Here is a 14,931-nt window from a genome sequence, read left to right on the forward strand (position 1 = left end):
TTGCCAGGGACAGTATGAGAAGCGAAGAATCACTCTAGATGTGTCCTATTCATATACTCTCCCTCTAAAGCATCTGCCACTTGCCACTGTCACAATACTGAGCTAGATGGACCCAGTAAGACACTTCTTGGATACTTATACTTTTACCAGCTATCACTGATCTTCTAGTGCCCTCTTAATTTTACAGTAAGTGTTGCATATCACAAAAATATTTCACTTTAAAACAAAACAAGGTTAAGAAACAGTGGTCTAAATCAGGGGTGCTCAACCTTGGCCTGTGGGGCAAACGCAATCCATGGAGCACTGGCATCCAGTCCAGAGGATTCCCCAAGAGTTGGGAAATCTGGCAGCAGGGGAGTGGTGGTAATTAGTACAGCCACTCTCCCCCACTGCCAAATCCCCAAACCCCAAGCCCCCTGGCAAGTCAGAGCTGGGCCATGCTACCTCCTACCTCCCATGGGGCCAGTTGGGGCTGCCGTGCTCCTTCCACCCCACCTTGGAGCCAGGCTATACCTCCTTCCCTCTCCCTCCTGCCCCCAACCTCCCCACATGGGGTGGGTTTGGGGTCAGGTCATGCCCCCTTCCCCACACAGGGCGAGGTTGGGCCAAGGCCCATGCCCCTCCCCCCAATAGGGCCAGGTTTAGACTAGGTCACATCCTCTGTCCTCCTCCCCCTTTGCAGGGCCAGGTTACAGTCAGGCTGTCCCACTGCCCCACTCCGTGCAGCCAAAGGGGTCCCTGCCATGCCCTCCCCTAGTGCTGAACCAGGACCACCACCTGGATCAGCATGCACCAGGCATTATCCATATGGCTCGCTGGGAAAAAAGGTCAAATACCACTCGTTTAAACAAAGAAGTAATAACAGAAACAATTTTTCTTGCAAGTGTATTCCTAATTCAGCTTTCTCTACAGAAACTTTAACTAGCATGTCTCAGTTCTTGCCTGTGTGCAGCATACTTTTTGAGGAATAGCAGCAGTTTGTTTTTATATGCTTACTTTGGGATGGTTATTCCTTCTTCTCCCATCACAGAACTCTTATTTTGCAAAGGTTCTCCTTAATACACACTTACATGTTGAGGGCGTGGGGGGGGATTTAAACCAATTATCCTGAGAAGGTAAGTACAGAATTTCTGAACCTGTATCTACTGATTCTCCACAACACTAATTTCTCCTTTACAAGATTTGCTGTAGGGAAATATCTTTTATCTGCAAGGTCACCTAGGCAAGAAGTATGTTTCAACAAGAACTCATACATATATGTATGCAGGCAGCCCTCGGACTTACAATACAATTGGTTCCGGAAAACTGTCTTAAGTTGAAACGTTGTAACTCGGAACCAATTTTCTCATACGAAACAATGTTATAAATGGGATTGGTTCCTGAACCAAGGCCTGATACCCTATTTTCACCCAAAACACCCCAGAATTTTGTACTCCATCAATTACAGATGAGTAATATAGCTACATTAAATGTATTTATATTGTAAATAGCAATCATATTGATTTGGAAGGACTTCTTTGAGGTGACTTTGCTGGACTTTTTGAAGGGCTCTTAGCTGGACTTTTTGAAGGGTTCTTGGCTGGAGTCTCCTCAGGAGTCTTGGCTGCGGGTTTTTCTGGAGTCTTGTCTGCTTTCTTAAAGAAAGTGTCCAAGGAAGTTTGGACAGGAAGTTCTCCAGGGAGATGGGTGATACAACGAACTTGTTTGCTGGCATGGCATGGCATCGGATCAAGACTTGTAAAGTCAAAACTGATGTCAGAAAGTTGAAATGGGATGTCAATTTATAAACATTGTAAGTGTGAAACATTGTAAGTCAAGGACTGCCTGTGCAGTATGGGTAGATATATTTTGGTACAAAAAGTTCATAATCAAACCATTAATCCTGATTCTTGCAATGAGGCTCACTATAATCTGTGCATATCCAATAGGCAACTACCAAAAGGGCTCTTGTACGACTCTATCCCCACCTCCACCCTCCAGGTGCTAAAACAGAGAGAAAAAAGAGAAGTGTGACTAGAGTAAAAGTGATATGGCTCGAATGCCCTTGTCAAACAACGTTTCCCAGCTGTATTTGTAGTCCTTCCAGAATTTATCAGTGTTTCTTCAAAGTCAACTGGAGAGAGGTCTATTGTAAAGCTATACACCCAAAAATTCCCTCTTCCAGGGATTGCAAGAGTTGCCTCTCCAGCTGTATTAGCCAATACTACCCTGGAAGACAGGTCTCCCCCAAGATTTTTTGGGCAGTCCTAGCCTTCCATAGTAAAACTACTTCTCCCTGCTAAAACTGCCTAATAAAGGAGAATCTCACATCTGCTGTGTTTTAATGAACAACATCATTAGCATGGACAGATCTAGAATTTTGAAAATGGGATGTAGATGGTGAGGTGCATCATCACATATGAAACAACAACTGATTCCCTCAGCACTGCCTGACTAGAAATGCTGCTGCTACTGCCAAGAGTTGGTTTTAAACTCTGGGTAGAACAGGAATCAAAGCAGGGGGGAGGAGGAGGAGGAGGAGGAGGAGGAGGAGGAGGGAGCAGGTGCAAATGCATCAGTGCCCCCTCCTAAATCCACTCCCAGTTCTTATCAGTGATTTAGGACACTATTCCTAGTAACAATGTGAGTAGTTCTTCTTAGTGATATCTTCCATTTGAAGTGAAATGAAATAAAAAACTTAAATTTTGTTACTAAAAACTCTACCAAAAATAATCTCTTCCAATGTGTTAAGGCATACTTGAATCCAGTTGCATTTGAGGAACCAGAAACTATAGGGCTATGATCGGAACATACTTGACAGCCCAGCTACTAAAGCCATCATGAAAAAGTTGATAGTTAAAGCCTTTATTATAGAAGTATGGAAGGTTGAAACACAGTGTCAGATTCATTTGTTTACCTTTGATAGAGAGACAGGATCTGTTTCCAGTAGTTGCTTGCTTATAGATTGATCAGTACTTCCAGATGAAGCCTTCCGCTCCAAAATATGAACGCTCTAAAACCAACAAAAAAAACCCTAAATAAGTTCCCAATTACAGAACATGCTTTGAAAAATGTATGAATTAATGAATGATTACACAGTTTATGGTAGAGGTATAGGTATCTGGGTACTGCTGTAACCAGCCAAATTAAATATTAAATGTATACAGGCATGGTGGCACTACATGATTTTTCTGATACTTCTGTATTACAATTCCTTTTTTTTTCTTCTTTCAGTATAGACAGATGCCCAGTTTTCTTTGCAATATTATCTAGTATTACATTATTTCAATATTATCGCTTCCTAGATCAGTTACCTTTGGTTTACTCAGAAAAAAAAATGGAAATTGTTAATGCTAGAAAAGGAAGAATACTACCTCAACTTCTCTTGCACACAAAAATTTCAAAGTGAAAAACATGTACTCTTAGCCACATAGATTACATTTTCCCACCAGTGCATGTGACATTTACTAGTATCTTTGGCACTTCACAAACATGGCACATCTCTAAACTACCATATACCTGTGAACTAATTAACCTAACAGTAACCTTCTAGGATATATAACCTTATTCCCAACAAACAACACAAATATAACAAAGCAAGTTAAACATTTGAGAATTCCATCACAAATGTTTTTTTGTTCTTCAGCAAAGCTTAAAGTATGTTTTTGCAGGCAAACAGCATTTTTTTTACCTCAGAGGAAAAATGGCTAATTTTTGCCTGTTCTTATTTACATTTTGTTTTAAAGTAAGATTTCATCATGTTCTCCCGCATAAATTGGTAAGAGTTCTACCACAACATGGCAATATTGACTTTTTTTTTTGCAAGTAGTACTCTGTTGTTGCTCCTGCCATCCCTAATTTACAAAAAAGTAAATTATTCCAAGAAAACATTCTGTGAGAAGGATAACCTTTTAAGAAAAGATAGCGGAGTCTGTTTATGCCAACTGAAGGCTGAGATTTCATCAGCATAAGTGAGAGTAGAAACTGACAGGTAATGAAAAAATTAGTGTAGTATGTTCTCACACAAAACTTAACTCACAGAATGAGTACAACAAAATAGTTTCTTCAGATGACTTTGTGCTTATAAAGGAACACAACTAGAAACATGCACATATACCCTTATAAATCCAAGAATAACACTTCATCTTTAACATTTACCAAAACATAAGGTGTCAGGCCGGTGGGTTTTTTTGTTTGTTTTTTAAATTAATTGCCCCAAATAAGAGTGCATATTGGTGCAGACAGATCTTTGGATACAAGAGTAAATTAAAAAGGTACTTTTTACTTTTTTTAGGATCCTGAAAGGGAAAAAAACAACATATTAACCAGGTACATCCCATCTGCTCCTAGCCATCAGTCCTATTGTGAACTTCAGAGCAACAGTCTCCCAAACCTTGAACCATGCCTGTACCTTTTGCATTTCCATTTGTACACACATTTTCCTAGGTATTTTGCCCAGGACATCCTGCTGAGACATCTCTAGGAATCTGGCTCCTACTCTTCCCTCAGCAACAGAGGCAAGGACAAGAACAGCCTTGTCTCTTATGGGAGGACTGTAGAATCTACCCCTCTGTGCCATGGAGTGGAAGGGCTGCAAGGGGCCAGAACTACTGAAGACATCTCTATCACATTCCCAAAACCACAACACATGGCTTGGTCTGCACGTAGAAACCCAGGGTGCAAAACTACTCTTTTACACCTCTGAGGAAGCATTGCAGTTTGGGAAATAAAACATAAAAAATACATGTTTTTAGTGTCTGTTTTTGTTTTTTCACAAACTATGAAACAATTACGTATTCTGTCTTAATAAATGCCTACTTAAAAACTATTAACATATATGAGCAACTTACTGAATTAAAGGATGATCATTTGATTCTTTTCCAATTTGTTCCCCTCTACTACCAGTGGTAGCTTGGCTCTTTTTGCTCTTCAGTTGTTGCTGTGGCCAAAGAGAATGGAATTTCATCTAGAATTTCCAGAAGCCTAACGACAGATTATTCCCTCTACTTATGTACTACATATCAGCCTGGAAACACAATGCTGAAGACCTGATCCAACACCCTAATGCAGAGGCTCATACGTAGCAGGGATCTGATCAGGCTCTAAAAAGAGGCTCTACATATGCTCAAAAAACACACCCATTTAAAACTGCCTCTCCTTTTACTGCTATATAGAGCATTTGATTTAGTTTTAAGTTTCTGCTTAAGAGGATTTTCAGGTTTGTTTGTACTTTTAGTTAGTGATTAGGAAGTTTAGCTATGAAAGCTAAATTCAATTTATGTCTATGTGGCACTTAGCATCTACCATATGAAACATCTCCATCTATTTCAAGTTGAGCTACCTGAAGAATTGAAGAATTTACTTAATTGTTTAATGAATCTTCAATTAATTAAATAATACTTTAAATGAACTTAAGACTGTACCCATCCTCTACTACCATAGCATAATTGCCCTGTATTGTAGATAGGAAACTTAGTCATAAAGAAACAGTTTTTTCAGTCACAGGGAAGCTATGACAGTCAAAAACTGAAGTCAGCTCTTCCAAATTCTATTCCACTGTCTTAATAAGATCATCCTTCCTCTTTTATATCACAGGGGTTCTCATATTTTTTCCATCATGTAAATTATATCTTGAAAAAGAAGACGTCTCAGGATCCTCCACTTTTTACAACTGCTATTAGAAATAGGTGGGAAGGTGCACAGATTGTCTTCATTCTCATGCATACTTACAAAACATCCCTGTTACAATTACATTAATAAGCCACATAAAAGAATAAAAGTACTTAATGCATCTGCAGTTTCTTTTAATATCATTTAGCAGCTAAAAACAGAGAGGAGAAGCAGCACTGTGTAACCAGCCCCCTTTCCAGGGATCACCAAGACCTCTGGCGACTGTGGCTTGTAAATCTAGTCTATCAGATATAACCTAATCCTTGCTAGCCTAAAGCCCAAAGCTACACATAACCAAAATTTGTGTACTTGTTTTGCTGGGCTAATGGAAGTTCCTACATTATGTAATATGTAAATTAATGTGCCAACTGGAGTTTAGCACTTTAAGAGCTAAAATAATGGTAAAATTTCCTAGTGGAACCTCTGAAACTATACATTTATACATGACATCAACTTGAGATAATAAACTAAAAAACTTAAGTCTACTTATTCAAAGAAGTAGCAAATGCTTTGATTATATATTTGATTATTATAACCAAGATTATTCTCCCACTTTCTTCACTGCCAGCTTGGTTTGGCAGGCAGGGATCCTTCCATCTTGAGCTGGAACACTGCCCATCACAGATGTTCAAAAGGTCTTGTTTGTAACAGCCAAAGCAGTATGTTGCCACATAACTGCAATTTAATGCTTACACAATATTTAGAGTGGAGAGGCCCAGCAGACCTTTGGTTGTCAGATGCCCATTAATATTTTCCATCATGTATTTTAATCAAGTTTTTTTCATTCCCTGCCTTTATAGCTCCACTTGGGTTGAAGAGCACATATTGGATTGACAGCAACAGCACTCTAATGAAGGCTAATTCTTTCAAGTGTTTGTTTGGAAACAAGAAAATTGACACTTTTCAAACAAAAGTGCCTTCTTGAGATTCATTATTTTAAAAACTGTCATTTGTGCTCCTTTAAATCTTTCCTTTCCTATTGTTTTCTGTCATGACTATTACATACCAACACAAAACAATCGCACCTAATTTCTTGCTGTGGTGACGATAAAGTCCAAAGGATCCTTATACAGTACAGAATACTTCCCATTAACAGAAACATTTTTGTATGTTAGTCTTCAAAGTTATTGCTAAAAACTACATAGATTATTTAAAATTGTGGGGAGAAAAGCCAGACTTTTTGACAAAGTAGCTTTTTCAATTTAATTTTTATTTGATAATCTGGAGGAATAAAATTTGGCCCTAAACCTTGTTATTGATTTTTAGGTTAAAATACTAAAAATCAATCTATTAAAGAAACAGACACCAAAAATAAAATAAAAACAGAAGAAGCAGGAAGGAAGAGGCTACTCAAGGCTAAGGAGCAACACAATTACTGGATTTGGACCTAAAGTAGTCATAGCAGCATAAACAAATAAATGGTCTGTGTTTTTAGGTATATTAGTTCACTTGGCACCCTCATGCCTACCTTATACTGGGAAATAGTCTTTCCTTTATTCAATTCTGCACATCTCTTCCTCCCACAGTGTCCTTTCAATTCACTTCAAATCCAGAACTGAAATCCTAGCCAAGGAGATTTTGGAATCACATTCAATAGGCCAGGTTTTGGCTCTTAAGATTAATTCAAGATGTTTCTTCATTGTCACTTACGAAGCCACTTCACCATACCGGCAATCCTTCCCTCCTATTTGATCCCAAGAATAATTTTCTGAACATCTTTACAACTTACAATCTTTATGACAACAAGGACACTCAAAAGTATTCCTATCATCATACATACTGTACATATACACTCCAGCAGCATTTTCCCCTATTCCACACCTTTCCCATCAAAGGACCTCCCTTCTCTCAACATTTTAGTGCAACACTTGGCAGAAAAAAATCCATAAAGAGCAGAATGCTGGTGAAGAGTATAACCTTATGGTGCTTTTTTTTGCTTCCTCTGTGCAGGGGAAAATCTGCTTATCTGCTTTGGAAAATTAAGGCTGGAAACATATTTTATTGCATCCCTTTTAATCTTGCACAACCGTATTTCTACATTGGTGTTTAGTGACTCAGTCCTTTAACACCTAGAACAAAACCCAAAAAGTTCAGGTTTTGACCTGCTTCGGGTGAGAGAGATGAGGAAATCCATGAGTCAATGAAACTATCTTACCTGGGTATGACTTAATGAATCTTACAGAAAGCAGAGGCTCCTTTCTCATAGTAATGTTCTGTGTGCAGGAAGGCAGGGAATCCAGAAGAGACCAGTCTTGTTTTCCTTTCAGGTGTGCTCTTTAATTGTTTAACACAATTCATTCTTTTATGTAATTTGTGTTAATTTACTTAATTTTTCAAGAGAGAGAAAGAGCTCGATGAAGCACCGGTCGCTTGCTCACACACATTCAAGCTCAGAGATTCACGATTTAGCTCAACATGCAGAAAAATTCAGCTGTCAGCTAACTAATGGAAGAAAGCTGACAGTTCTTTTTCTGTCTCTCCACCACATTAACCCATTGCTACAGAAGGTGGCAAATAAAAACAGCATTTATAACCCCTGGGAGCTAAGTATACAAGAAATATAACAGATACTGTGTCTAATAGAACTATGGAAGATTTTCCTTTCTGATCTCTATAAGACTTTTGTTGTTGGTTCCATTACTGTTATATGATGGTATTATTCTTCTAGTCAAGTAACTGATGGATACTTGCATATTTTTCATAGAATTTTTCTTAGCACTGGGAATTTAATTATTTTTTTTTAGACTTTTAGGATTTTTTTTAAATGATGCAGGAAGGGTTAAATAGTTTCTCTGTGTGTGTGTGTGTGTGTGTGTGTGTGTGTGTGTGTGTGTGTGTGTAAAGATAAAGATACACACACACACACCACAACATTCCAGTCATCTGAAGCAGAGCAGTAATAATGAAAGAAAAACATAATAGCAGGTATTCCTTTTTAATTAGAGGCATTACATAAACTGAGTTTTAGTCTGAAATGATATTTGTGCATAGAATAACCTTGAGAGTTGCGCTTCCATCTTCTTGCACTGATTGTCAACATGCCCTAGCTTTCTTTCTGCTGATGTCAGAATAAAGAGAGACAGACAATCTTGAAAGTCATTGTGGGGGAAGGGAAAGTAGGAAGCAATATAACTGCATCTCATCAATTTAGTCCTCCTACTCCTCCTTTCTATTATCTTGTCCTATTCATACCTTCAATCTCCTCTACTGACCCTGTATTATCTAACTCCAGAACTTTTGAGTATAATATGAATTATCAACCAATTGAGCAGTGATTCTCAAGCAGGGTGATACATGTCCTTTGTACTTTTTTCCTCTTGTAGCACATGATGGAAATACACTGAACAGCAAAACTGCCACCCTTAAACAGTTTCTCCTTGTCACCTTTGTACTTCAACATAAACTTGTTGCCAGCCACATTTCTATAGAACAGAGTTAAATATCCACATATAAATTTCTGCACATGCTAACAGATGCTTCTTGAATTACAGAGACAACACATTTTTTAGTCAAGTATCATTTATGTGCCCTTTGTGGAACTGATTTTGTACAGTATGTGCTACTTCACTGGTAATGCTTCTGGGCTCTGGGGAAAGACTCTTGTTTTTTAAAATAACTTCTCCCAGAAGAACATGTAATAGAGTTAAGTATTTTGTCCTGCGGAGAGCTTTTAGGAGAACCAGATAAACCAGCGGTGTCAAACATATGGCCCGTGGAACCGTTACATCCGCAGCCCACCAGTAGTCTGGTGGGCTAACAGAAGTGCACTGCTTCTCAGACCAGCCCAAATCCACACTGCTGTCCAAATGCAGCCCTGTGAATACAGCTTAGGAGGAACCCTTTTGGTCCTAGGGCCTGGGATAAGTCTGAGCCTTTGGTTTATTTCAGGGGCTTCTACTCTAGCCCCCGAAATGAACCAAAGACTAGAGTAGAAGCATCTGCCTCAGAAATAGCAATATACCAATGGCTTTAGTAACAGTTGGCTGGGGATGCTTTACAGATAACAGAATTTGATCCTCCAATGACAATTTTCTTCTTTTATGGTCTAGATGACTTGGTGTCTCAAAAGAGAACAAATGAGTAAGTTGTCAAGTATGGAATGAGAGAGCATTGAAATAATGGCTTAAGAGGAAGCTTTTATTATGATTACTAGCTCATGACAATTAAATAGATGAACAGTATTTTTCCTAAGAGTTTTGAGCTGATGCATTTCATTAATGCTGATGAACTGAAAAAGAGATGGAAAAATAAAATTCCATGCATGAAAGAAAACTATTTCTTGATGTGCTAATTCACTAATTAATTTAAACATTTTAGAAATGTGGGAGGGCAAAATTCAGTGCATGTTTAAATTATACATCAATGAGAGGGCATAAGGAGCCTAAATTAATATAAATAACATGCCCTGAGAGCTGGAATGAAGGTGCTTAGAACGAACAGTTACTAAGATTAGGGTTTAGTTTCTCAGACTTCCATTTCAAAACGTTTGGGTATAAAGTTTCCTAGGGCTCCTTCTCATGTAAACTACACCAACCTAGACTACCATAAATTTATCAAAATCCTTACTGCTTTGTAAGGATGATTCTTCAAAAACATACTTATTCACTGAAACATGAACGTTTTGTTGAAACTTACAACAGGAAAGGTCTCTCAGCTAGAGGATGGAACTACAGGTCAAGCTCAGAAAAAAGAGACACCTCAGATTAGCATACAGCCTGGCTATCAAATGCTCTAATTCAGGGCTCTCTTTAGAGGAGGATTCCTGTGGGTTTCTGATTCGTTCAGGCACTCTCCTGCCACACCTGGATGGGAGAATAAATAAAGATTAGCCACAAACAAAGCCTCACTGATGTTTTTATCTTAACCCTTTTTGATAGCACCATCATTACACTGAAGCCCCAGATATGCACAGTCTCTATACATCTTTAGATTAGGTGATTAGCCTCTACTGAGGCTCCCTCTAATTACCACCCTTTTCCTTTTCTAGGAAGAATCAGTCCTGACCCTCTGTTCCATAGAAATGCCACGGTCTAATCCAGTAAGTAGGTAGGCACCCACCTACTTACTTATTACCATAACAATGGTAATAAGATGATGGAGAATAGGTTTAGGTTAGAGATCAGAAGGCAATATTTTACAGTTAGGGTGGTCAAAATCTGGAACCAACTTCCCAGGGAAGTGGTCCTCGCCCCTACATTGGGCAAATTCAAGAGGAGGTTGGATGATCACCTGTCTGGGGTCTTGTGAACCCAGCATTCATTCCTGCCTGTGGCAGGGGGTCAGACTAGATGATCTGTTCAGGTCCCTTCTGACCCTAGCTACTATGAAACCTCTCTGGCAGTCTCTCTGCTCAGGGCAGCAAGGCACTCCCCATTCTGTGCCTCTGCACAGGGAGATTCCAAACTTCTCTCTCTTTCTCTCATGTCCCCTTCCAGGGGCTGATCTCTTGCAGCTGTTTCCTTTTATCTCTGCTCTCTCGTTTCATAGGCTCCCTGTTACAGTTTGCAACTTTTTTAAGTCGGAGACCACCCTTTGGAATTTAAGAGAAACTCAAGGCCCAGGGAGGAATAGGACCCCTGCTAAATGGGCAGAAACAATTGGTGACGGACAGGGGGGACAAGGCTGAACTCCTCAATGAGTTCTTTGCCTCAGTGTTCCTAAGTAAGGGGCACAACAAGTCTCTCACTGGGGTTGTAGAGAGGCAGCAGCAAGGCGCCAGACTTCCATGCGTAGACCCTGAAATGGTGCAGAGTCTCTTGGAAGAACTGGATGCCTTTAAGTCGGCAGGCCTGGATGAGCTCCATCCGAGGGTGCTGAAGGCACTGGCCGACATCATTGCAGAGCCACTGGCGGGAATATTTGAACGCTCATGGCACATGGGCCAAGTCCCGGAGGACTGGAAAAGGGCCAACGTGGTCCCCATTTTCAAAAAGGGGAGGAAGGAGGACCCGGGCAACTATAGGCCAGTCAGTCTCACCTCCATCCTTGGCAAAGTCTTTGAAAAAATTATCAAGGCTCACATTTGTGAGAGCCCGGCAGGACAAATTATGCTGAGGGGAAATCAGCACGGGTTCGTGGCAGGCAGATCATGCCTGACCAATCTAGTCTCTTTTTATGACCAGGTTACGAAATGCCTGGACACAGGAGGAGGGGTGGATGTCGTATACTTAGACTTCAGGAAGGCCTTCAATACGGTATCCCACCCCATACTGGTGAACAAGTTAAGAGGCTGTGACTTGGATGACTACACAGTCCGGTGGGTGGCGAATTGGCTGGAGGGTCGCACCCAGAGAGTCGTGGTGGATGGGTCGGTTTCGACCTGGAAGGGTGTGGGCAGTGGGGTCCCGCAGGGTTTGGTCCTTGGACCGATACTCTTTAATGTCTTCATCAGTGACTTGGACGAGGGAGTCAAATGTACTCTGTCCAAGTTTGCAGATGACACAAAGCTATGGGGAGATGTGGACACGCCGGAGGGCAGGGAACAGCTGCAAGCAGATCTGGACAAGTTGGACAAGTGGGCAGAAAACAACAGAATGCAGTTCAACAAGGAGAAATGCAAAGTGCTGCACCTAGGGAGGAAAAATGTCCAGCACACCTACAGCCTAGGAAATGACCTGCTGGGTGGCACAGAAGTGGAAAGGGATCTTGGAGTCCTAGTGGACTCCAAGATGAACATGAGTCGGCAGTGTGACGAAGCCAGCAAAAAAGCCAATGGCACTTTATCGTGCATCAGCAGATGCATGACGAATAGGTCCAAGGAGGTGATACTTCCCCTCTATCGGGCACTGGTCAGACCGCAGTTGGAGTACTGCGTGCAATTCTGGGCGCCGCAATTCAAGAGGGATGCGGATAACCTGGAGAGGGTCCAGAGAAGGGCAACTCGTATAGTCAAGGGCCTGCAGACCAAGCCCTACGAGGAGAGACTAGAGAAACTGGACCTTTTCAGCCTCTGCAAGAGAAGGTTGAGAGGCGACCTTGTGGCTGCCTTTAAGTTCATCACGGGGGCACAGAAGGGAATTGGTGAGTATTTATTCACCAAGGCGCCCCCGGGGGTTACAAGAAATAACGGCCACAAGCTAGCAGAGAGCAGATTTAGATTGGACATTAGGAAGAACTTCTTCACAGTTCAAGTGGCCAGGGTCTGGAACGGGCTCCCAAGGGAGGTGGTGCTCTCCCCTACCCTGGGGGTCTTCAAGAGGAGGTTAGATGAGCATCTAGCTGGGGTCATCTAGACCCAGCACTCTTTCCTGCTTATGCAGGGGGTTGGACTCGATGAACTATTGAGGTCCCTTCCGACCCTAACATCTATGAATCTATGAATCAAGATCTATCCCAGCAGATAAGTCTGTGGGGGAGGGAAGTGGGGAGGGGAAGAGGTAGGGCAGATCAAGGCCCCAGCCCTAGCCCCACTCCCTCCCTCACTGCTGGGGCCTTGATCTGCCCCCTCCTCCTACAATAGCAGTGAGGGAGGGAGTGGGGGCAGGGTCAAGCTCTGCACAGCTGGCTCAGCAAGTGGCTCATCCAGTGGGTACAGTGAGGGGGACAACACCCCAGAAGGGCATGGGGTGGGGCAGACTGCAGGCTGGGATGGTGCCACGCAGTTGCCAGTAGAGGTGTTTGGTCACACGGTGCTTGGGCCAGGTGGGGATGACGCTGGAAGCCGGGGCTGGGGAGGGCTATGGCCAGTTCTGGGGTGGCTGCAGCCCCTGCCCGTGGCCCCACTCCCAGCAGCACCACCACCCAGCCCGAGCACCGTACGATCAAACACTCCACCAGGAACAGTGCAGTGCTGCTCTGGCCCCAGCCTGCCCCACCCAACGTGCAGATCTGGGGGCACGTGCCCCATGCCCTCCTGGGCTGCATGCCCCCTCCTCCCTGCAGCCCCCGGACGAGCTGCTTGCAGCTCCATCCCCTGCCCCGCCCTGGCTGTGCAGGGCTTGCCCCTGCCCCACTCCCTACCTCACAGCTACTGCAGCTGCCCGCACTGCCCCATGTTTGAAGGGGCATGTGCCCCCCGATCTGTGTGCGGTGGAGGCAGCCTGGGCCTTGCATCCTGAACCCTGCTGCAGCTGGCCTGGGAGTGGCTCAACACCACGTGCATCCCTCCCTAGGCTGAGCCTTGTCCCTTGCCCATCCAGCAACCAGGTTACACATGTCATTGGGTCACTCCTGGGCCAGCTGCAGAGGGGCTTGGGGCACAAAGCCCAGCCCGCAGTAGCAGCAGCTTCCACTGTGCACAGATTAGGGGACATGTGCCCTACAGGGCCTCCACCAGGGTGTACACAGCAGCAGGAGTACCCCCCACCCCAAACTCTGGACGAGCCACCTGTGTTCAATCCTCCCACTCCCCACCCAGCCAGGGCCCCACTTGCCTTATGGGCCTCTGCTGCATTCTGTCCCTTATCGTGGGGGCCTCTGTCTGGCCTCTACCTCTTCCCTTCCCCCACTGACCGACCTGCTGGGCTTGGGGGGGGGGACAGGGGGGCATGTGCGTGCATGCACACATAGGCTGACACCACCCCCCTAGCCCAGTATCAACTGGAAGAGGCTCCAGGATTGACCAGTCGATCACAATCGACCAGTTGGTGACCACTGCACTACTTCATATAGAACACAGACCTGAACCTGAATCTCCCAAACTCCAGGACAGTGCCCAGAAACCAGACTAGACATATGTACACATCTGTCCTCACCCCCAAAAAATTGGAAGTCATTGGTTTCATCTAATATAGAATAGGAAAAATTCTGATTTGGAAAGTGGAATGGGGAAGGTACTGTATACCTCACTTCATACATCACATCTAAAATTCAGTAACTGCACATGTACATTCCATTTACTGCCAACAAAGTTAACCAAGTTAATGTACAGTATGATACATTCAACCAATGTGTTAAGACAGGGGAAATTTAGGTTGGAGATGAGGAAGAACTTTCTGAGTATGAGGGTGATCAAGCATTAAAACAGGCTTCCTGAAGAAAGTGTTAAATCTCCATCCCCGGACATTTTGAGGAGCAGGTTAGACAGGAACTTGGTCAGGATAATTTAGTCATGGATACTCTTACTTTGAGTGGAGGGCTGGACTGGATGATCTTATGAGGTCCCTTTCAGACCTACCTTCTTATAATCCTATGTGATAACATGATCCAGTTCTAAAAGAAATATTTTCAGAAAACACCTCAGAGCTTACTACAAAGAAGCTACATCCAGACAAGCACGGACATGCAGTATATGGTGCCATGGGCCTATCTGCAGTGCCACACACTACACATGCAGGCGTTCCC

General features: G+C 42.9%; 1 protein-coding gene across 4 annotated transcripts in view; it reads right to left on the bottom strand.

The window, feature by feature from the left end:
• The window catches only part of OSBPL6 (oxysterol binding protein like 6), a 208,883-nt gene that overhangs the window by 73,967 nt on the left and 119,985 nt on the right, over positions 1-14,931 (bottom strand). For all 4 annotated transcript variants that reach the window (XM_059727248.1, XM_059727246.1, XM_059727247.1 and 1 more), the window contains exon 3: positions 2,897-2,992. In XM_059727248.1, coding sequence (XP_059583231.1) covers positions 2,897-2,992 — 96 coding nt within the window. The remainder of the gene's footprint in view (positions 1-2,896; positions 2,993-14,931) is intronic.

The sequence above is a fragment of the Alligator mississippiensis genome, chromosome 4 (assembly GCF_030867095.1).
Source record: "Alligator mississippiensis isolate rAllMis1 chromosome 4, rAllMis1, whole genome shotgun sequence".
NCBI lineage: Eukaryota > Metazoa > Chordata > Crocodylia > Alligatoridae > Alligator > Alligator mississippiensis.